At 41.3% G+C, this 22014-nt stretch overlaps 1 protein-coding gene across 1 annotated transcript in view; it reads right to left on the bottom strand.

Moving 5' to 3' along the window:
- LOC126419020 (lysosome membrane protein 2-like) overlaps positions 1 to 22014 on the bottom strand; it is a 415667-nt gene that overhangs the window by 113460 nt on the left and 280193 nt on the right. Inside the window, exon 3 of the mRNA XM_050086076.1 lies at positions 21610 to 21773. Coding sequence (XP_049942033.1) covers positions 21610 to 21773 — 164 coding nt within the window. The remainder of the gene's footprint in view (positions 1 to 21609; positions 21774 to 22014) is intronic.

Consider the following 22014-nt stretch of genomic DNA (forward strand, 5'->3'; position numbering starts at 1 on the left):
GATGTCAACGTTGCGCCAGCAGAATGACAATCGATTACTCTTACTCGAGAATGATGACGCCTTCCAAAGATAGCAGTACCGTCGGCATCACGTGACGAATGGTGGTGCCCTCTATGCGCTCTATAAATGCGAGAGTACCTGGAGCCTCAGTGGCAGTAGCCGGACGACCTCAGAAGATGTCTCCTGCAGATGGAGACGAAACGTCAGGTGGAAATTTTATACATCGACCATGGCCTCTCAGCCCGGAAGTTTCAACTCAGTACTAGCTAACAATTTTGCAAAGGTATCACAGCTTAAGAGTGTTGGAGAGCTCACTGTGCAAGAGCTTTCTGTTAGTATAGTTATTATAGCTAGAAATTAAAGCCAAATTAAGCACTGAATGAAATGTACGGGATGTTCCAGTTTCGATAGATTTCACTGCAAATTATAGCCAACTTATGCAGGACTCTAAAAAATATGAGTATTTGGTAGCTGTGATCCCCACTCTCTTCATGGCTTTAAAGTTAGATTTTCGAAGGTATCAGCAACGCTCACTTTCACACAATGTAGTTGCTGTTTCTCTGCGTGACTGGACAAAACATAATGTAACACAGCTAGAATGTAGTTTTATATACTGGCCTCTCTCGATTATGTGGGTTAATGTAGGCTCGAGATTGTACGGATAACCTAACGTCAGTTAATTTCATGTTCCGTGGATCGTTTGTACTGTTGATCATGATTATGTGGAACAAATAGTTCTATATTCAAATTAGACATTCATTTGTCAACATGGATACATGCTGATTACCAACGTTTTTTAAAGTACTGAGTTGACTTACTAATTCCTACCCACCACCATCCACACATACCAAATACAGAAATTCTTCTACGGAACAGAAGTTGCAAATAGGAAACTTTTGACTTGTATTCAGATTTAACTTTGCTGTCACTCAGTCATTTTACATCACAGTGTGATCAAAAATTTTGGTGGCGGCATTGTTCGCCCTTTCTGTGCTAAAGACAACCTTTATGTGGAGCAACAAATATCATTTTTCCTTCTGGTACTGTAGTTATGTACCTCAATGTTCCTTTTAACTGCAGTGGATTGTTTACAACATCACTAGGGAATAAATATACAGTGAAGCTATAGTCAGCATGTCCAATTCCTTTAACAGATGTCTACCAGATGACATTGGGTAAGCACATTTTATTCTTACAGTACATTTTTGAGCAACCAAGACTTTATTAAAGAAGAGTTTACCCACACCACTGTTCAATGACATTATGAATAAAACCACGGAAAGTTTGTCAGCTTATTGATCTGTCTCTCCCCAAGACCTGCAATGATTCCAAGTGCAAATGTGGCTGAACCAGGTTTTTGTAGGAATTTCAAGATTAAGTTTTTTTCCTCGTTTCCACCACAGATATAATCTTCTCACTGGGTGTTACATCTAGTATCTCTAGATGTTCAGAACTGAATATGGAACCAGTTATATACCTGTAGTGGATTCTGAGCTGTAACGTCAAGGGGAAACCAAGCCTTTTTTTTTTTAATTTCTTGATTAGCCTACGTCTGAGTGGTGGGAGAGGGAAATATCTAGCCACTTTGCATGATGGCATCAAAATGGTTGGTTCAAATGGCTCTGAGCACTATGGGACTTAACTGCTGAGGTCATCAGTCCCCTAGTCCGCCCCAGTAGCTGAGTGGTCAGCGTGACGGATTGCCGTCCTCTGGGCCCGGGTTCGATTCCCGGCTGGGTCGGAGATTTTCTCCGCTCAGGGACTGGGTGTTGTGTTGTGTTCATCATCATTTCATCCCCATCCGGCGTGCAGGTCGCCCAATGTGGCGCCGAATGTAATAAGACCTGCGATATGGCGGCCGGACCTGCCCCGCGAGGGGCCTCCCGGCCAATGACGCCAAACGCTCATTTCATTTCCATCAGTCCCCTAGAACTTAGAACTACTTAAACCTAACTAACCTAAAGACATCACACACATCCATGCCCGAGGCAGGATTCGAACCTGCGACCGTAGTGGTCGCGCGGTTCCAGACTGTCATGATGGCATCATCAATGATGTTATGAGGGGCGGGGGGGGGGGGGGGAGAGAGATAGGAAGGGCGAAGATCTGGAAACAATGTAAGCTACACCAGAACACGCTCAGCCCACTACCGATATGGCTCGCAAAGAAACCAAGGTGCTATACCTGTAATTACCTATGGTACACGGTAATGCGGAATGCATGTGCTGATGCTAGAAAAGTTCATTTGAAAGCTCACTGCCGATTTCGTTCAACACGCTTCTCAAATTACTGTTTCTCCACTGACTGGTGACCTCGTTGCCGACCAGACATCTATTATTCCGTCCCTTCTTGCTTGCTTCCTCCCTTCTTTCAGTCATTCATTCTTTCTCCATGCATTTTAAAAACCATCATTGATAAAACTGGAGCACTAGCCCAGCCGTACAAGCTTGAGAATGGAAGTCAGTCGAGATCTGTTAAATGGAATAATCCCATTACATTCGTTTAAAGTTGGTTAGAGAGATCACAATAACGGTTTCGTCTTCCTGACTCCAACGGTTTAACCACTGTGCACTTGGCTTGATAACAACCAAGATGGGCAAACCAAGTACATGTTGTTGGACTGTATAAATTACAACACAAGCCCAGTATACTAAACAATTCACATGGAAAAGAATGGAATAACTACGTGGATACAAAGAGCCGAGCTTACGAGAAAAAGAAGCTCACAGAAATTAAAAAAAGACTATTTTTGGACCACATCTCTTAATTCGTCGCTCCGACATGAACAAGTGACCCATGAATTTGCTGAAGTGGCCCAAGGACATGGATCCAGTCTTCTGAATCTGCTGAGTCACGAACTTCGTCGCTCCGACATGAACAAGTGACCCATGAATTTGCTGAAGTGGCCCAAGGACATGGATCCAGTCTTCTGAATCTGCTGAGTCACGAACTTGTTGCCTCACCTGCGCGGCGACCTCCAAACGGTGATCTGGAATACAGTTAACACACCGTCCAGGCAGCTGCACAAGCATTTACTTCTTTAGGCTTCCGCAGATGATCTGACAGAAAGAGGATTGGTCGCTTCTCATTGATGACAGTCGACGGAGTCACTTTCTAAGCTTTAGCAAATACCAACTATGATTTCCGCTTGTCTATCTAGCAGTTCGGCTTATTAATAAAAACTGCGAATAGCCATTGCTCCTTGCAGTGTTCATAGCCTACGTCTTGCAACAGCAACAAAGATTATTTGCCGATTAAAAAACTGCCGGCTTCTCAGGTGTGAGTAAAAAACTGCCGGCTTCTCAGGTGTGAGTGCGCGTGCAGGTGTGCTATCGGTAACCGGTTCGAGGGTCTTCTTGGTGTACTGTATCTTGCACATTAAGCAAGTAATAAGTTAACATTCTTGATTGAACGGTGAATGGCAAAGAATATCTTTATACTTCATCTAAATTAAGCTGCATCCACATATCTGACTGAAAAGAAGGCTTTTTTTTTGTACCACTTCTCTCTCTCAATGTCGTCGCAATAAAAAGTGTCTTTTCTATACTCAAAATTGATTTTCAGAATACGAAATTGGTGATTGAAAAGCGTGCGCGTCTTATTGCATTTCTTCCAACTCTGGCGTTAAACTGTTCGGAGCTTTAGTCAAATAAAGGGGACGGGATCATAATAAATAAAGGATATAATTATGAGAAAAGACGACTGTCTGTGTTTATCATAAGTTGGTGGTAGAGTATTCGAATTTAACATTATCTACAGGCATGCTCTACATCAGAAAGTATAAGAAGTTAACTGTCTTAAACATATAGGGAACAGCAGCTGTCAAGTGTGGTGTTATTGGGGCGTGGAACAATCAAGAAAAATTTGCACTTATCTTTTGCACATAATGTTAACCCGATGTAAAACGGCAGTGGACACGGCAGTCTTAATTTTGATGTCTGTCTATATAATGTCGCGTTCGCAACCATGCCTAATGCTGTTTCCTGTGCCAATAAAGATTTTTTCATCGTCTGTAGCAGTCATAAGCAAAAATAAGTAAATAAATAAATATGTTTGATGCAGACAAATAAAAGTTAAAAGAACGGTCTTTTATTGAAAGGATATATTTCCGGCCACTGCAAAATACAATGAGAAAGTAGATTTGGGTTTCATATTGCAACTCTGATGCCACGTTGAGCGACAATCTTACCTTTAATATCTCGGGAGCTTTAAAAATATTAATTTAATCAAATCATCTTGCCCGTGTCATTCTCTTTTGCTGCGAGTCAAAATATTCGTTTCTTTTAATACAAATATAAGGCGTAGCTTTTAAGTGCCTTGCGTAAAATGTCTAAATCGTCTTGTGTAGGGCTTTTTTTATGTTCATCGACGTTCATATGATTACCGAGGGCAGTGTTGTTCTGATCATTTGTGCGCTCTTTAAATCGAACTGCTTAGTTCCTGCCCGTCTAACCAACATAATATTTATTTCGGTCTTGGCAGATTATTTTATAAACGCTCGAATTCACGAATTTATAACGTTTTTCGCCGATTGCAATGCGTAATCTTGCTTCCCAAGCTCCTATAGTGTGAAAACCTACCTTCACTTTAGCCTAATGTTGTGACGTCTCTTTAAGACTTGCCGCTGGGTCTTTGAGTATCTGCAGTGCCATACATCACTCCGTGAGTCACTGCAGACGGGCTTGGTATTCAGTTCAGGGCTTTAGCGTTAGGACAGGCGGTCAGTAACCATGCCAACACGCACTTCGTTCCCATTGTCGGCTTTTATTCCACTACTAGGAATCGAAGCGAATACTTCGGGGTGGAGCTACAGTGCACTAAGGCGCGATAAGTGACTATTAGTGCTACAACCGACTTTTCTTGTTACGCTATATTTTATTATTCCCAGTCGCGTTTCACCTTTTCTACTTTAAGGCATCTTCAGTGGTATCTAGAATGATACATTTTTGATGTGTGTTCTTTGTGGATTATAGAGCAGTTCACGCCTCATTTTTTATGCAAATAAGTGATCACATTTTTTGGTTGGCACCTGCGTTTCCTCTCATCTTGTCGAATGTTGGAGGTCGCATATAATTTCATATACGAAAATAAGTGCGTTTTTATGTTTCGAATTTTTTCATCAGAATTCGAATTGTTTTCCCTTGTTGTGGCGCAGTATTAGCCTTGTGTCACTAGCTGCAGGTATTTGATCGAAATTTGTGATGTAAAGACTTAACTGTAAGCTCACTTTATATCTCATCCTGTTTGGTTTGTTTACGGTTATTCAGTGCGAGTTTTAGAATATTGAATGTGAATGTAATAACTGTCAGACAGTGGCTGAAAGTTTTGGTGTTTAGCTGATTTGAGTTTTGGTTCAAATGTTTTACGAAGTGATTCATGGACAACTCAGTTGAAAAGGGTTGAGTGGTATTATTATTATTATTATTATTATTATTATTATTATCTTCTTTCCTTTCTCAGACCTTAGGTCTGGTTAAAAATGGAAAGTGACGCGGACCTTCATCAAGCGTCACTTCCTTTTGACTGTATGGTATGTGTTATATTGCATTTAGGAACTTTCGGGTAATTGAACATGTATCAATAATTACATATTTCTGTAGTTGTATATATAAGTTTGGATGTAGCTGTATTGCATTGATGTACTGGTGGATATTGTGTGGTATGACTCCTGTAGTTGATAGTATAATTGGTATAATGTCAACTTTATCCTGATGCCACATGTCCTTGACTTCCTCAGCCAGTTGGATGTATTTTTCAATTTTTTCTCCTGTTTTCTTTTGTATATTTGTTGTATTGGGTATGGATATTTCGATTAGATGTGTTAATTTCTTCTTTTTATTGGTGAGTATGATGTCAGGTTTGTTATGTGGTGTTGTTTTATCTGTTATAATGGTTCTGTTCCAGTATAATTTGGATTCATCGTTCTCCAGTACATTTTGTGGTGCATACTTGTATGTGGGAACATGTTGTTTTATAAGTTTATGTTGTAAGGCAAGCTGTTGATGTATTATTTTTGCTACATTGTCATGCCTTCTGGGGTATTCTGTATTTGCTAGTATTGTACATCCACTTGTGATGTGATCTACTGTTTCTATTTGTTGTTTGCAAAGTCTGCATTTATCTGTTGTGGTATTGGGATCTTTAATGATATGCTTGCTGTAATATCTGGTGTTTATTGTTTGATCCTGTATTGCAATCATGAATCCTTCCGTCTCACTGTATATATTGCCTTTTCTTAGCCATGTGTTGGATGCGTCTTGATCGATGTGTGGCTGTGTTAGATGATACGGGTGCTTGCCATGTAGTGTTTTCTTTTTCCCATTTACTTTCTTCGTATCTGTTGATGTTATGTGATCTAAAGGGTTGTAGAAGTGGTTATGAAATTGCAGTGGTGTAGCCGATGTATTTATATGAGTGATTGCTTTGTGTATTTTGTTAGTTTCTGCTCGTTCTAGAAAGAATTTTCTTAAATTGTCTACCTGTCCATAATGTAGGTTTTTTATGTCGATAAATCCCCTTCCTCCTTCCTTTCTGCTTAATGTGAATCTTTCAGTTGCTGAATGTATGTGATGTATTCTATATTTGTGGCATTGTGATCATGTAAGTGTATTGAGTGCTTCTAGGTCTGTGTTACTCCATTTCACTACTCCAAATGAGTAGGTCAATATTGGTATAGCGTAAGTATTTATAGCTTTTGTCTTGTTTCTTGCTGTCAATTCTGTTTTCAGTATTTTTGTTAGTCTTTGTCTGTATTTTTTTTACTTCTTCTTTAATATTTGTATTATCTATTCCTATTTTTTGTCTGTATCCTAGATATTTATAGGCATGTGTTTTTTCCATCGCTTCTATGCAGTCGCTGTGGTTATCCAATATGCAATCTTCTTGTTTAGTGTATTTTCCCTTGACTATGCTATTTTTCTTACATTTGTCTGTTCCAAAAGCCATATTTATATCATTGCTGAATACTTCTGTTATCTTTAGTAATTGGTTGAGTTGTTGATTTGTTGCTGCCAGTAGTTTTAGATCATCCATGTATAGCAGATCTGTGATTTTGTGTGGGTATGTTCCAGTAATATTGTATCCATAATTTGTATTATTTAGCATGTTGGATAGTGGGTTCAGAGCAAGGCAGAACCAGAAAGGACTTAATGAGTCTCCTTGATATATTCCACGCTTAATCTGTATTGGCTGTGATGTGATATTACCTGAATTTGTTTGGATATTAAGTGTGGTTCTCCAGTTTTTCATTACTATGTTTAGGAACTGTATTAATTTAGGATCTACTTTGTATATTTCCAATATCTGTAGTAACCATGAGTGGGGTACACCATCAAAAGCTTTTTGGTAATCAATGTATGTGTAGTGTAGCGACCTTTGTTTAGTTTTAGCTTGATATGTCACCTCTGCATCTATTATCAGTTGCTCTTTACATCCTCGTGCTCCTTTGCAACAGCCTTTTTGTTCTTCATTTATAATTTTGTTCTGTGTTGTATGTGTCATTAATTTCTGTGTAATGACTGAAGTTAATATTTTGTAGATTGTTGGTAGGCATGTTATGGGGCGATATTTAGCTGGGTTTGCTGTGTCTGCTTGATCTTTAGGTTTCAGATAGGTTATTCCATGTGTAAGTGTATCAGGGAATGTGTATGGGTCTGCAATGTAACTGTTAAATAATTTAGTTAGATGTGAATGTGTTGAGGTGAATTTCTTTAGGCAGAAATTTGCTATTTTATCTTTTCCAGGGGCTTTCCAATTGTGAGTAGAATTAATTGCTTGGGTGACTTCATGTTGCAAAATTATCACTTCACTTCAGGCATTTGTGGTATCATCTTGTACGTATCTGTTTCTGCTTGTATCCACCGTGCATGCCTGTTATGTTGTACCGGGTTTGACCATATGTTGCTCCAAAAGTGTTCCATGTCTGTTATGTTTGGTGGATTGTCTATTTTAATGTGTGTGTTATCTATTGTCTGGTAAAATTTCTTTTGGTTTGTGTTGAATGTTTGGTTTTGTTTCCTTCTATTTTCACTTTTTTTGTATCTTCTGTTTGGCCAATGCTTGTAATTTCTGCTGCTTTTCATCTAATTGCTCTATCACTTCTTGTTGTGAGATTTTACCAAACCTTTTTCGTTTTTTTCTGACATTTCATTTCTTATAAATTGTGTTAGCTGTCCGATGTCTTTTCTCAGTTTTTCTATTCTGATCTGTAGCCTGTGTTGCCATGCTGGTTTTGTGGGTTTCTTCTGTGTGTTGGTTGGTTCTGATCTCTGCCTAGTGTGTATATTTACTGTAGTGAGTGCTCCTATATAAACCAGTAGTTGTAACTCTTCCATAGTTGTGTTTTCATTTATTTTATTGTGTTGATAGTTTTTATTGTTGTTTCGACTTGTGGGTTATTTGGTGGTCTATGCAAGAATGGTCTAATGTCTGTATTTGTGTCTTTGTATTCTATATATGTCAGCTGAAATTTTTCTTCTATATCTAACATGTGTGTCACTTCGTGTTCTATTTGTGCTTGTTCTGGTGGCTGTCTTAAGATTTCGTTTTCCTCTGACTGTTTAATTGATGCGTGTTGTTCTTGGTTTGTTTGCTCTGGGATGTTTGAGTCCATTACTGTATTTTCTTCTTCTTCTGATTGCACATTATTTTTTTCCAGTATTTGTTGTACTTGTTGTTTAATGTTTTCTAATTCTGACTGGGGTAACCTGTTATTTTTGATTATTACACGGATCTGATCAGCTAGTCGTTGTTCTGTTAAAAATTTTAATTCTGGGTATCTGGTAATAAATGTTGTGTATACTTGTGCTCTGTATCCAGTTGTGTTGGTTCTTAGGTTTGTTGCTTGGTAATAACAGAACATGAGGTGTCGATTAACTTCATCTGACCATCTCATCCTCTCCTCTGTCTTTGTTTTCCTTCTAGGGTGGTTGCAGGAAGCATAGCCTTCAAAACACCTCTATTTGGATTTGAATCATTTTCCAGTTGGCTAGCAGTGTCGTTACCATTGTGGGCGGGCATAGGGTTCAAGCGTCGTCCTCGACCATGACGGTGCTTGTCCGAGGCTTCTTTAGTTCTGTCCTGAACCAACTAATCACACTAAAAGGGGGGTTAGCCCTATTAGTGGTTTGTTCTTTTCGTCGCCTTTTACGACTGGCAGAACATACCGGAGGCCTATTCTTTTCCCGGGCCTCCACGGGATTTATTATTACTATTATTACTATTATTACTATTATTATTGTTACTACTACTACTACTACTACTACTACTATATTATTATATTACTATTATTATCATCATATTGTGTTGGAGTGTTACTCTATTATTTTATCTGTTAGTGTAAACAATGAGTTGTTTGGGATGTGAACTTTGTCATTCAACAGGGTTTTCTTTTCTGCTTTGCTTTTCTGTGTGTGGTAATCTTCTTGTAAGGTTAGGAGGTGTTTTTATTGCTGATTTTAACTATTTTCATGCCGTATTCTTTAGGGGTTGGTTTGTGATTGTTCTCTTCGGTGTTCTGCTCATGCAGAGCGATTTGTCCCATACTTCCAGGCTCTCATGCGTTGCTTGTACCTGACATCAAATGTTCTGCCTGCAATCTGCACATCGGATAAAAAAAAGTTATAATTCCGATTTGTTTGCCTCGGAGGGGAGTCCTCCAATGTTATTACACTCGATCCCCCATGCTATCCCCGGGGTGGTTGGAGGGGGGAGGAGGACAACTTTGAAATCTTCAATAGGAACCCCGCTTTTTATTGCAAATTACGATCCTACGGCAAAATATACGTAAGTTGTGTTTGACATTTTTTCCTTTCGCCACAGATGGTGCTGTAATCTGAGGAATAGAAACGGGTACGCTATAGTAATTTACGACATGCCACTCAATGGCCCTTTAATATCCGATGGCACGTGGACCCCACTTCCAAGCTGCGAGGATAGAACAGACCAGTATTTCATAATTTCTAATTGGAAACCCTATTTGCAACGTTGTATTCCTCCGACATATCGAACAGGGAACCACCCGATGAGCCACTGTGCCACGTTTTAACCACGTTTTCTGAGCAGCATGCTTTGCGTTTTGAGCGCTCAAGAAGCATATATAGTCTCATTTATATTTAGAAGTTCGTCAGTATAGCAGAAGGCGCTACCAAAAACAAACTGTTCGTAAGTGATTTTCCATAGCAACTGTTGGTTCCACAAATATATTTACGACAAAAAAATGGTTCATTTAACATAGGGTTTTTTCGCTGTCCTCGTCCTTTTTCTTTCCTCTTAACGTACAATTGTGATCTACAGGAAGGTGATTACGTGAGTATCTTGACCTGAACAACGCAGTTCGTTTCAAGTCGATGTATGACATGTTCCACGCGTGCATCAGATTGCTGCCTTCAATATTTCGCAAAAATTTCAAGACGCACAATAACATTCTTGGCCAATAACATTACGGAAAGGGACAAATATCTTTTTCTATTTCACTGGTTCTCACAAAGAGAAAATTCAACAAAATTTTGTCAGTGGAACGGTGTACCTTCAGAACTGCAATCGATATCTCGTGAAGAGAGGAACACCGCGATCTAGCACAAGGCAATGTCCGCAGTGAACACGTCCGCTAAAATAATTGGGAAATGGACTTAGTAAGAGGCCAGGCCGAAGCGTCGTAAAAGCAGATTTTCACCTGTCTCGCTACGTCAACAAAGCATAACGTGGCTGAAACTGCGCAGACGCCTGTTTCATGTTTAACACGCTCCTAGGCTATTTTTGCGAGGAGTGTACTGCGTGCGTTGACATGTGCAGAGCCAGTTTAAGGGCCAAGCAGAGAGGGACGGCGAAAGAAATGCATACAGGGACCTACCATAGTTAGTGGCGAAAACTGACAGGAGTGGAAGTATAAGACGGACACGGGAGTTTGAGGGAACGATGAAATGACATATTGCTTGCGTGGAAAAATGTTCCCTAACTAGCCCTGACACAAACTATACTGTTATACTTTCTTTTCATGAGATCCTGAATGCGGTTCAAACAGAATACCGTTGACATTCTTAAGTTGCCGGATGTATTGGTGCATATCGCCGTCTTCCTTGCACTACACCCGACAACTCAAAAATGTCAGCAAATCGCCGGGGTAGCCTCACGAATTATTGCTTTTCTCCCGTTTACAGTGTTACACTGAAGCGCCGAAGAAACTGGCATAGGAATCCGTACTCAAATACAGAGATACGCAAACAGTCAGAATACGGCGCTGCGGTCTGCAACGCCTATATAAGACAAGTGTCTGATGCAGTTGTTAGATCGGTTACTGCTGCTACAATGCAGGTCATCAAGATTTAAGTGAGTTTGGTTGGTTCAAATGGCTCTGAGCACTATGGGACTTAACATCTGAGGTCATCAGTCCCCTAGAACTTAGAACTACTGAAACCTAACTAACCTAAGGACATCACACACATGCATGCCCGAGGCAGGATTCGAACCTGCGACCGTAGCAGTCACGCGGTTCCGGACTGAAGTGCCTAGAACCGCACGGCCACCGCGGCCGGCTAAGTGAGTTTGGATGTGGTGTTATGGTCGACGCACGAGTGATGGGACACAGCATATCCGAGGTAGTGCGGATTTTCTCTAACGATCATTTCACGAGTGTACCGTGCATGTCAGGAATCTGGTAAAACATCAACGTGCTGTTCAGAAGAGATCTCCACCCTCTCGTACTCTTGCGGATTTATGGGCAGCTCTGTAGGACTCATGTGTCAATTTCCTCCAGCATTACTTCAGACATTATTCGAGTTCATGTCACGTCGTGTTGCGGCACTTCTGCGTGCTCAAGGGGACGCAATGCGATATCAGTCAGGTGTACCAGTTTCTTTGGCTTTTCAGTGTGTAAACGGAGACCACGGGACGTGGATCGCATTTTATTTAATCAAAGTTTAGGTAAAATTTTGAGCTGAATGAACTGTAGTCAAAATAGTGACGGTATTTTCTGTTACGCTTTCGGGCAATGAGGTTTTTCTACGCAAAAGATGACAGTGGATGAAAACAACGCAGTAACGGAATGTGCAGATTCCACGCCAGGAGTACTTGCTTCGAGTAGCCTCCAACAGTATGTCGCATGTGCTCGTAATTAGTGGAGCAATTATCAGTGCGATGAAGGAATGCGAAGATGAATTGTCATCTAACCGGCAGGTCTCGCAATAAAACTTGTTTCTGTGACGGTTTTACATAACCCGGTGAGGGAAAGACATACCAGTGAAACAGCAGGAATTTTATGCTCTTGTAGAGCAGATCCCCTACACTTCAAATTCGGCAACCTCTTTACTTTCTCAGGAAAGAAGAGTCCTTTAGTTTTCAAGTTTTTGGCTTGATTAGTCTTGTGGCGAATAGACATGATAAAAAAAGGAATGATGCGTGGAGGTGCAACAATTATAAAAGCTGGATGCAAGGTAATGTAAAAGGAATTTACAAAATCATTTTTAGGAAGTCTGAAAGAAAAAAAAGTCTCCAACACTGGAATAATGCCGTAATTAATCTACTTCATGTGAAAGGAGACAGTAAAATAAAAATACCATTGCAGACCTTTCCTTCCCGTACTGAACAACATATACTCTGAGTAATGTTACACATAATTGAAATATCACTGGATTCTGATCAACCAAATCGAACAGGTGTCTTTAAAAGTGAATGCAGCATAATAAACTATCCCAAGTCGTGAATTAAATTTTAGAGCGGAGCACTGATTATGGATGATCACTTTTTCTAGGGCTTCGAGATTTGTGGAGCTATGTGAGGGCTGCCTTCGAGATACCTACACAGTCGGAAGGAGACTTAGTTGCACGGGTTGTGACTGCGGCAGGAAAGACGAGCTGCACAACATTCATTTTCGACCGAATAAATTACAATTATTTCGTAAATGTAATTTATTTAACTGCGCCGTGCTAGTTATACTGAGCAGTTCCTATACTTAACTAGCTGATAACCCGGCACTGCTCGGGCATTAGTTATGCCAATTTTCTATTAGAAACGAAAACAAAAACAGAAGTGTTTGTAGCGTAATATGCAAAAAAAAAAAAAAAAAAAAAAAAAAAGAAAAATCATTTCCATGTGTTCATGAAATTACGAAATATTTAGATAGGCTGTTCACATGTCGTCTTTTAGACGCTGCGTACGTTTTTTGCGTACACGTACATGTCTTTTAAAAATAGTTGTGCTAGAAGTATTGGGTCTACAATTGTAATTAAATAGTAACTTTTACATTTTTACACCATTTAGATACAAAGGTCACTGCTCAGTAGGTTGTAGCAGTGTCAATAGACTCGTGGAGGTTGACAAGAAATTTAATCCAGGTAAACGGTTTGTTGATAGTCTCAAGACTTCATCGAGTACTGTGTTGGCGATCGCACGGACTGAAGGCGATGCAAGCAAAGCGAAGGGAGATATTAATGCCGCGCACGTATGAAGCACGTGGAGACAATACAGGCGAGCGGCTGAATAGCAAATGATGTAGGATTCCAGTACAGGAGCGTGTGAAGTCAATGGGTACTCCTTGCCGTTCTTTTCGCGAAGAATCAGCTAATGTTTAAGTTATATAGTGACGATATCTAGTGACTACATTGGCTCCATCGTCCATTAGGGCACTGAATTGTCCTTAACTGCAGTTTATTGTTTCCTTTCTCTCGGGTAATACTACTAGCGCAAAATTTACTTTCATCTGCCACTAAATTCTTTATTTAAATTACTTGCCGTCCATTTCATCGAAATTGATTACGTTGATCAATAGTTTCGATCTGCACACGAGTTGACCCACACACATCACTCCTGTGAGTTCAGTGCGTCACACACAGTAAGCAGTCACAGTCATGATATTGTGATATTCCTGGCTGTGGCAGCCAGTATTTTATCTTGCTAGAAGCTCGCCTCGATGCAGCTTGATACACGTGATGTAGCATATGGTACAAAAATGGAGTGAGGTACAAGCAGCAGATGGTACAGTGTGTATCATTCCCGTGGGAGAGTCCGCCAATTGTACTGAACTTCCTTCTGATTGGTCGGCCCATTCGGGTGTCAGGCGCCATAATTTCTCTGATTAATTATTTATATACTTTTCATTGTCGACGCACAAGTCACCGAAGTGGCGTCAACTCAAAAGACTTGCACCTGATGATCGGTCTGCCCGACGGGAGGCCCTAGCCACATGACATTCCAAAGGTTCAAATGGCTGAGCACTATGCGGCTTAACTTCTGAGGTCATCAGTCGCCTAGAACCTTGAACTAATTAAACCTAACGAACCTAAGGACACCACACACATCCATTCCCGAGGCAGGATTCAAACCTGCCACCGTAGCGGTCGCTCGGCTCCAGACTGTAGCGTCTAGGACCGCACGGCCACTCCGCCCGGCCATGACATTTCATTTCATTGTCTTTAACTCAGTTTTCAGTATGACAATCTCTCATGGTTTCCATACGAGTCTACCGTATTTGTTTATTAAATGTCATTAGTTGAGAAACGTAAGTGTAACGATATTGCAACCGAAGTGCTTCGGACACCTTCGGGTCGCGCTGGCGCATCTGGGAGACGAAGTACTTCGGCTGCGCTAGTCATTCTGTTTCGGATGTTCTACAGAGCCGGACGAGAATCTCCGTTTCGGGGGGACATGTCGTACTCTATAGCGGAAGTTGTCAGAAAAGTTACCGTACTATTAAGAAAGCTATGTCGAGTGTTGTAGAAAACAGTGTAAAAAGTGATATTTTAGTATATAAACAGGATACATTAATGGGACCCCTACCATCATTGTCAGTGCTGCAGAGACTAACCTGGACAAGTGGTATTAAAAAAGAAAAAACCAGGTTCAAGTTCGAGATGAGATTGTAACAGGCTCCGCCCAAGAAGATCTCACGACAGAAAAGCTGTCTTCAGCGCTGGGGACACAACTTTAGAAGACGACAGGTTGGTGGACAGAACGGCTAGGGACTCTCATTCAATCTCTACAGATCTCTCCAGCTTCCAGATCTGACTTCCAACAGGACAATGTTTAATTTTGTAATATTTTCAACTCGTGTAGGCCCGTATGGTGTACAGACCGAAACTGGTAATCATTGTAATGGACTGCGGTGATCTAAAAGTAATTTAATTTACATGATTAGACTAATGATGGTTTCATTGACATTGAGTTTCTTCTTAGACTATGATCCTCTTTCGATAGGTAGAAGTATGGAAACATCGTGAAAAATGCTTGCTTGGACATAAATGCAGATGCTAGCAAAGCCTGCAGTTTGCGCTTTTGTATTTGACCACGAACGGCGCATGTGGAATGAACTGAACACGTTTCAGGTGTCAGTCGTGGTCAGAATCGTTCTCTGTGTAGTCGTGGAAGCACTATGTCGAAGCCAAGTGACTTCCAACGTGGGCGAATTGTTGATACTTCCGCAACCAAGATAGCAGAAGCGTTCGTGGTTCCAAGAGACTTCTAGGGTTTATATCTCGTAGCGGGAAAGAGGAACAAAATTCACCAAGACACAACACAGACGAAACCGTGTGTTGAATGATTGTGACAGACGGTCGTTGAACAGGACTGTGACGAAAATGAAGCAGAAGACTACTGCAAAACTCAACCCAGAACTGAATATCGCACTCGCGAAATCTGTCAGCACCAAAACAATATGACGGGAGCTCCAGAAGGTGGGAATTGCGGAGTGAGGTAGAATTGCAGAACCACTCATCAGTGATCCAAATGTTCGTAACAGGAAAACGTCGTGCCGGAACCATAAAACCTGGATTATGTAGCAATGGAAGAAAGTAATTTGGTCGGATGAGTCTTGTTACACACTCTTTCTGGCCGAGTTGGGTTCCACGAGCGAAACATGACGAGGGCTCGTGATCATTAGGGCAGCGTAATCGGGGTACTCCATGGGTTCCGTACGTACCCTGCAAGGTAGCATTATTGCCAGGTATTACGTGATCCATCCCATTGTACAACGTTTGTTCCCAATGACGACACTGTGAACAGGGGTTCTGTAGCCTAGGAACACAAACACCTCGCATCGTCCAGGACTGGTTTTGTAAGCACGAAGATGAATTTTCGTATCTCCTCTGGCCACCACAGTCGGCGATATCAATTAGTGTTACTGAGCCTCTGTGGTCTGTTTTGGAGAGAGGGGAGCATTGCCTGTATCCACCTCCATCGTCGTTACCTGAGCGTGCCACTATTTTGCTCGAGGAAAGGTATACGTTTTCCTTGAAAACCGGACAGGACGTTTCTTTATCCATTCCGAGACGTCTAGAAGCTGTTTTGAATGCCAATAGTTTTGCTACACCGTTCTGGGCTTGACAATGTGTGTTGTTTTTGGTTTTTGCACATATTTGTCCACCACATGTATTCGTGTGTGGCGTAGCGTGCACCTAAGTACATATCCTGAGCAGCCAGAATGCGGTCTTTGGATTTAATACCAACCTGCAGTTATTTACAGCGTTCTCAATCCCACTTATGCGGAGAAACTGGAGTAACAGGTAGATCGGCTTTGTGTGAATCAGTCTCCGCAAGCACCAGGCAAGCGATTTCGATCATGAATCCGAGTTACTAACGAACGGGCTACGGATGTGAATTTTGTGTAATAGTGTTTGTATCAAGATATGCAATATTTTATAACGAGGTTAGATAGCCTATACTGTTCGAGTTGGTAATTTACAAATGGTTCAAATGGCTCAAATGGCTCTGAGCACTATGGGACTTAACTTCTGAGGTCATCAGTCCCCTAGAACGAAGAACTACTTAAACCTAACTAACCTAAGCACATCACACACATCCATGCCCGAGGCAGGATTCGAACCTGCGACCGTAGAGGTTGCGCGGTTCCAAACTGTAGCGCCTAGAAGCGTTCGGCCACCCCGGCCGGCGGTAATTTATATTAATATCGTTTCAAATGTGATAGCTGCACCGAGTAAATTAGCTTACGTCAAACGTCCACTAATCGCCTTTCGTAAAGGTTACTGCAGTTGATCATTATGTTGGCGCAGAATTTGCATCTTTGTATCGGCTTCTGACGTTATTTACGCCGACAACGATTTATCTTACGAAAATTTAGCAATTTGAAGGGTTTCGTGGGACAGCTTCAAGCCTGTCCTAATTTCACTGTTAATATTCCCAAATTTATTCCTTTCATTTGAACCCAATATGACAATTTTTCCGTTTACTATGTTCAGACAATTCTTCTAATCTGATTTACTGTCTTCTTTCTTGATTCTTCAATGACTGTTAATCACACCATTTGTGGTGTCACCGCCAGACACCACACTTGCTAGGTGGTAGCCTTTAAATCGGCCGCTTTCCGTTAGTATACGTCGGACCCGCGTGTCGTCACTGTCAGTGATTGCAGACCGAGCGCCGCCGCACGGCAGGTCTAGAGAGACTTCCTAGCACTCGCCCCAGTTGTACAGCCGACTTTGCTAGCGATGGTTCACTGACAAATTGCGCTCTCATTTGCCGAGACGATAGTTAGCATAGCCTTCAGCTACGTCATTTGCTACGACCTAGCAAGGCGCCATTATCAATTGCTATTTATCTTGTGATGCATGTACCGTCAACAGCTATGTTCACCACTTATGGATTAAAGTTAAGTATTCCAGCAGCTTCGTACTTTATTTACTAGACTCAACTCCTTTAACTGTTCCAGACCTCACGCCAGCCTGCGTGAGCTTAAACGCGTGCCTTTCGGCTTCACCTCATAGTGGCTTGGCTGTCTTGCCAAGTCACAACACCATTCACATTTCTTTCTGGTTACTAAGTTGTTAATTATCCATTCTTTTGTTTTGAACCGATTGCCACGTCTACAAATCGTTACAGGAAAAAGGTAAAACTCGTGACCGGCCTACTGACCACTGTAGGTAGAGTGCAACTTTTCTTCGGAACGGCACTAGGAGGGGGAGGGTAGACGACCCATCGATTTGGTTGCCTTTTACCACCAGGAAAGACCATCGGTACTCATTTGATAGCTGGCTAAGAGCGTACCCAATACTGAACCCAGGACCTCCACAGTCAGTCTAGTGCTCTCCTCGCTAGACCACGACGGACTCTTACTGCTACAGGAATAAAATAATTTGATTTGACAACCATTTCAGTTACAAAAACCAATTAATATCCCCAGATTAGTTGTGTGGCTCGGTGGTAAAGTGGGTAAGTATCTAACTACAAATACAAAATATTGTGATTCAATGAACAGTCTGTCCTAGGAATTTTGCTGTCGCTTCACCTCAGGTCATGATATGTACTTGTAAAAAGTACCGTACCGAAGAATGGATTCAAGTCCACTATAAATTAAGGGTCCACGTAGAGCTAGCTGCGTCAATCTGTTCAGAGGTCGCAGGAGGGCAAGAGCATGCATGCCTAATAGGATTATTTCTAATGAACCACTGCGGCCTTAAAACCAATCTTGAGGGCAAATTTACCTTTAAAACTTTCGTAATTTAGAATGAGCGAGCAACGACAGCATCTCTCTCTCTCTCTCTCTCTCTCTCTCTCTCTCTCTCTATTACCCTTGCATTCTGCACCAGTACACCCAAATTGGTTTGTAGAATCTATGAGACTGGAGTTACACCATCAGACTTTCGCAAAACCCCTAAAGGTATCAAGGACAGATAACGGCGAAAACTATCGCAGAATCTGGTTAACGAATCATGCATTCAAGCTGCTGACAATAACAACACAGAATGGAAAAGAAAATTGCGAATCTGTTAGATGAGAAACAGTTTGGCCTTAGGAAAGATAAATGCACCACACAGACAGTTCTGGCGTTGCGATTGGTAATGGAAGGAAGACAGAAGAAAAATCAAGATACGTACGGTTAGTATGTTCGAGATTCTTAGAAAAATAAGAGTGAAAGACGGGTAACACAGATTATGAATAAAAACCATACGGAAAAACAAGAAAGAAAGAAAAAAAGAATAAGAAGCAAGTGTTCGGGTTAAAAACTGTAGGACAGGAATGCAGTCTTTCGCCACCACTTTTCAATCTATCGATCAATCTAAGAAGCAGTGTCGGAAACAAAAGAAAAAGTCAGAGATGGGAGTTAATTTTATGATGGAAAGGTAGCAACGAAAATATTCTATGCGATACCTATCCTCAGGCAAAGTTAAGAAAAATTATTGTAGGACGTGCTGAATGGAATTACCAGTCTAATGAGTACAGAAAATAGTTTGAAATTATACCGAGGAAAGAATAAAATAAATAGAAGTAACAGAAATAGGACCAGCGATAGACTAACAGGAAAACTGGTGACCAAAAAGTGTATCAAATAAAGGAGTTCTGCTGTCTTAGAAGCTAAATAAAGTATGGCGGACGACGCGAGGAGGACAGAAGACAGATTAACGCAGGCGATAAGGGCATTCCTTGTTAAAAGATATCAAAAAGTGATATCAAAAATCGGCCTTAATCTGAGGAAGAAATTTTTGAGAATGTACGTTTGGAGCACAGCATTGTATGGAAATTAATCATGGACTGTGCGAGAACTAGAAAACAAGAGAATCTAGGCGATGCCGGCCGGGGTGGCCACGCGGTTCTAGGCGCTACAGTCTGGAACCGCGCGACCGCTACGGTCACAGGTTCCAATCCTGCTTCGGGCATGGATGTGTGTGATGTCCTTAGGTTAGTTAGGTTTAAGTAGTTCTAAGTTCTAGGGGACTGATGACCACAGATGTTAAGTCCCATAGTGCTCAGAGCAATTTTTTAAATCTAGGCGGTATGTGGTGCAATAGAAGGATGTTGAGAATTAGGTAGACTGGTAAGATAGAGAATGAAGAGATTCGCTACAGAACAGGAGAAGAAAGTAACATTTGGTTAACAACGACAAGAAAAGATAGGATGACAAAATAGGCGTTAAGAAAGTAGAGTTTAACAATTGTAGTGGAAGATACATTGGAATATATCCGACAAATAACTGAGGACATGGCGTGCAAGTGCTACTCTAACGTGAGATGAACAGGTTGGACACAAGATCCGCATGAAACCAGCCTGAACACAGGTGACAAAAGACACTTTTCACCTATTCCCATATCATTGCTTTCTCACTTTATGCCATTTCTCTATTTCTACGTGCGATAATCTCTATCTCTTACCGATACATACTCATACATTCTACAAACCTGTTTTAAATGTATGCCCTTAGATGCCACTTCTATGTACTGTTTCGGCAGACCTCGATCCTGTTCCTATAAATACCAACAACCGCGTTATACTAAGAAGGCTCACTTTCTTCTCGCCTGATCCGTCTGTATCCTACCTATAGTGTGTCCAAAATAAAAGCGCCAACGCTCAGCAACAAACTAGTTGTGATTTTACAGTTTCTCACACGCCTCATCTACAATCACATAACGGGCGTGGTTATTATTTTGTCGCCGCTTCGTTTGTTGCTCGTTGCTTTCAGCTACTTCGAGTTTATTTTCCTCGTTCTTCCAGTTTTTCGAGTAACGAATGCTGAATTACGCGTCTATAGTTAAAGCTTATATCTGCTGTGGTTCATTTGACTCGTGAAATTATCCTTAAACAATTTCAGAGCTCCAGTATTCCTACAAAAATTAGTATTCAGAAGTTGATAAAGTGGTGGCTCAATGGCGATAACTCTAAATCCAAGCGTAACCGCAAGCTGTCGTTCTAACTCCGGAACTAATTGCATGCATTTTGCAGGAAATTAAAGCTAGTCTGAATACAAATTAACTGCCATATGTACAGATGTACTACCTAAAGTAACAGGCGAAAATTTGTGCGGAACCGGAACTCGAACCAAGATTTCCCGCGAGCTGTCGCGACTTTGGCCATCCGAGGTCGTACATCTCGATCTATTACAATAAACCTGAATTTCATTATTTGAAAACCGTAGTTTTGTCATCAAATACGAAAATGAACTTTCAGGCAGCTTTCGCAACAGAATGGCGATAAACGTACTAAATCCTTACACATGAAACCCTATCGCGATACATGTTTTCAGCCATTACTTTGAACTGAGAGAGAAGGTTAGGTATTGCGAGTATTTTCTTAGAAAGACTGTGGATGGCGAATTGTGCCTGCTACTGTATTTTATACGTGATGAAGCAGGGTTTCACCTTTGCACCCATGTGAATGGACAGACTAATCGACGCTGGGGTCACTGAAAAGCCACACATTGTACACCAGATCTTCTTCACGATTTAAAGAAAGAAAATTAGAGTTGCTGCGCGGTTTCTGGCAGGCGAATTATCGGCCCAATATGTTTTACAGCTACTGTCGATACAGAGGCGCATCTTCAAATTTTCAAGTATTTCTACTCTCTATTAAAGGAAAATTAAAGGCAGTACTGAGTTTTCCAGCAAGGTGCAGCTACACTCGTCTACAGTTGTGTTAAATTCGCGAAGAGTTCACAGGAGACTGTCCATTTAGTAAAGGTGTGTAGCCGCCTTTCACCAAGCATGTCTGCTTGCGCTTTCAACTGCAGGAACATTAAATATACCCAAACTGTACGCAAGTAATCCTAAGGCTGTAGAGTAACTAGAAGAAAACATTGGCCAGAGTGTTGGAACAATGCTGCTTTTATCCTGGACGTAGTGTATTACGCATGCAGGCTACGGAAATCTGAGTAGTTAGAATGTGTCGTCAGCTTACCTGAACGCGAAAGGCCCCACTTCGTTGACACGCAGCTTCTCAGCATTCCCGGCTTCGAACTCGACCGCGTTGCTGTAGTTGAAGATGTAGACTCGCACCAGCGGCTGCACCGGGGGATCCACCCACCACTGGAACGTCTGCGTGTCGTTCCGGATCACGAGATTCTGCGCAGACACACGGAACGAATACCCGTCAGCAAATAGAAGAGTGAACATGCTGCTCCAGACACGTTTCCAGAGATCATCTAATGATCGTTTGAATATTAGACGTGGTAAATTTAATAGACAATATGGACCCCTATACTCCGACTTTAAATACTTACATGTGCAAGCATATTTCACTAAATTACACATTGCTGAGTAAAACTCGGGGACGAGATGGATAAAGTAAACATTAGCAGCCGGC

This window comes from Schistocerca serialis, chromosome 9, assembly GCF_023864345.2.
Source record: "Schistocerca serialis cubense isolate TAMUIC-IGC-003099 chromosome 9, iqSchSeri2.2, whole genome shotgun sequence".
NCBI lineage: Eukaryota > Metazoa > Arthropoda > Insecta > Orthoptera > Acrididae > Schistocerca > Schistocerca serialis.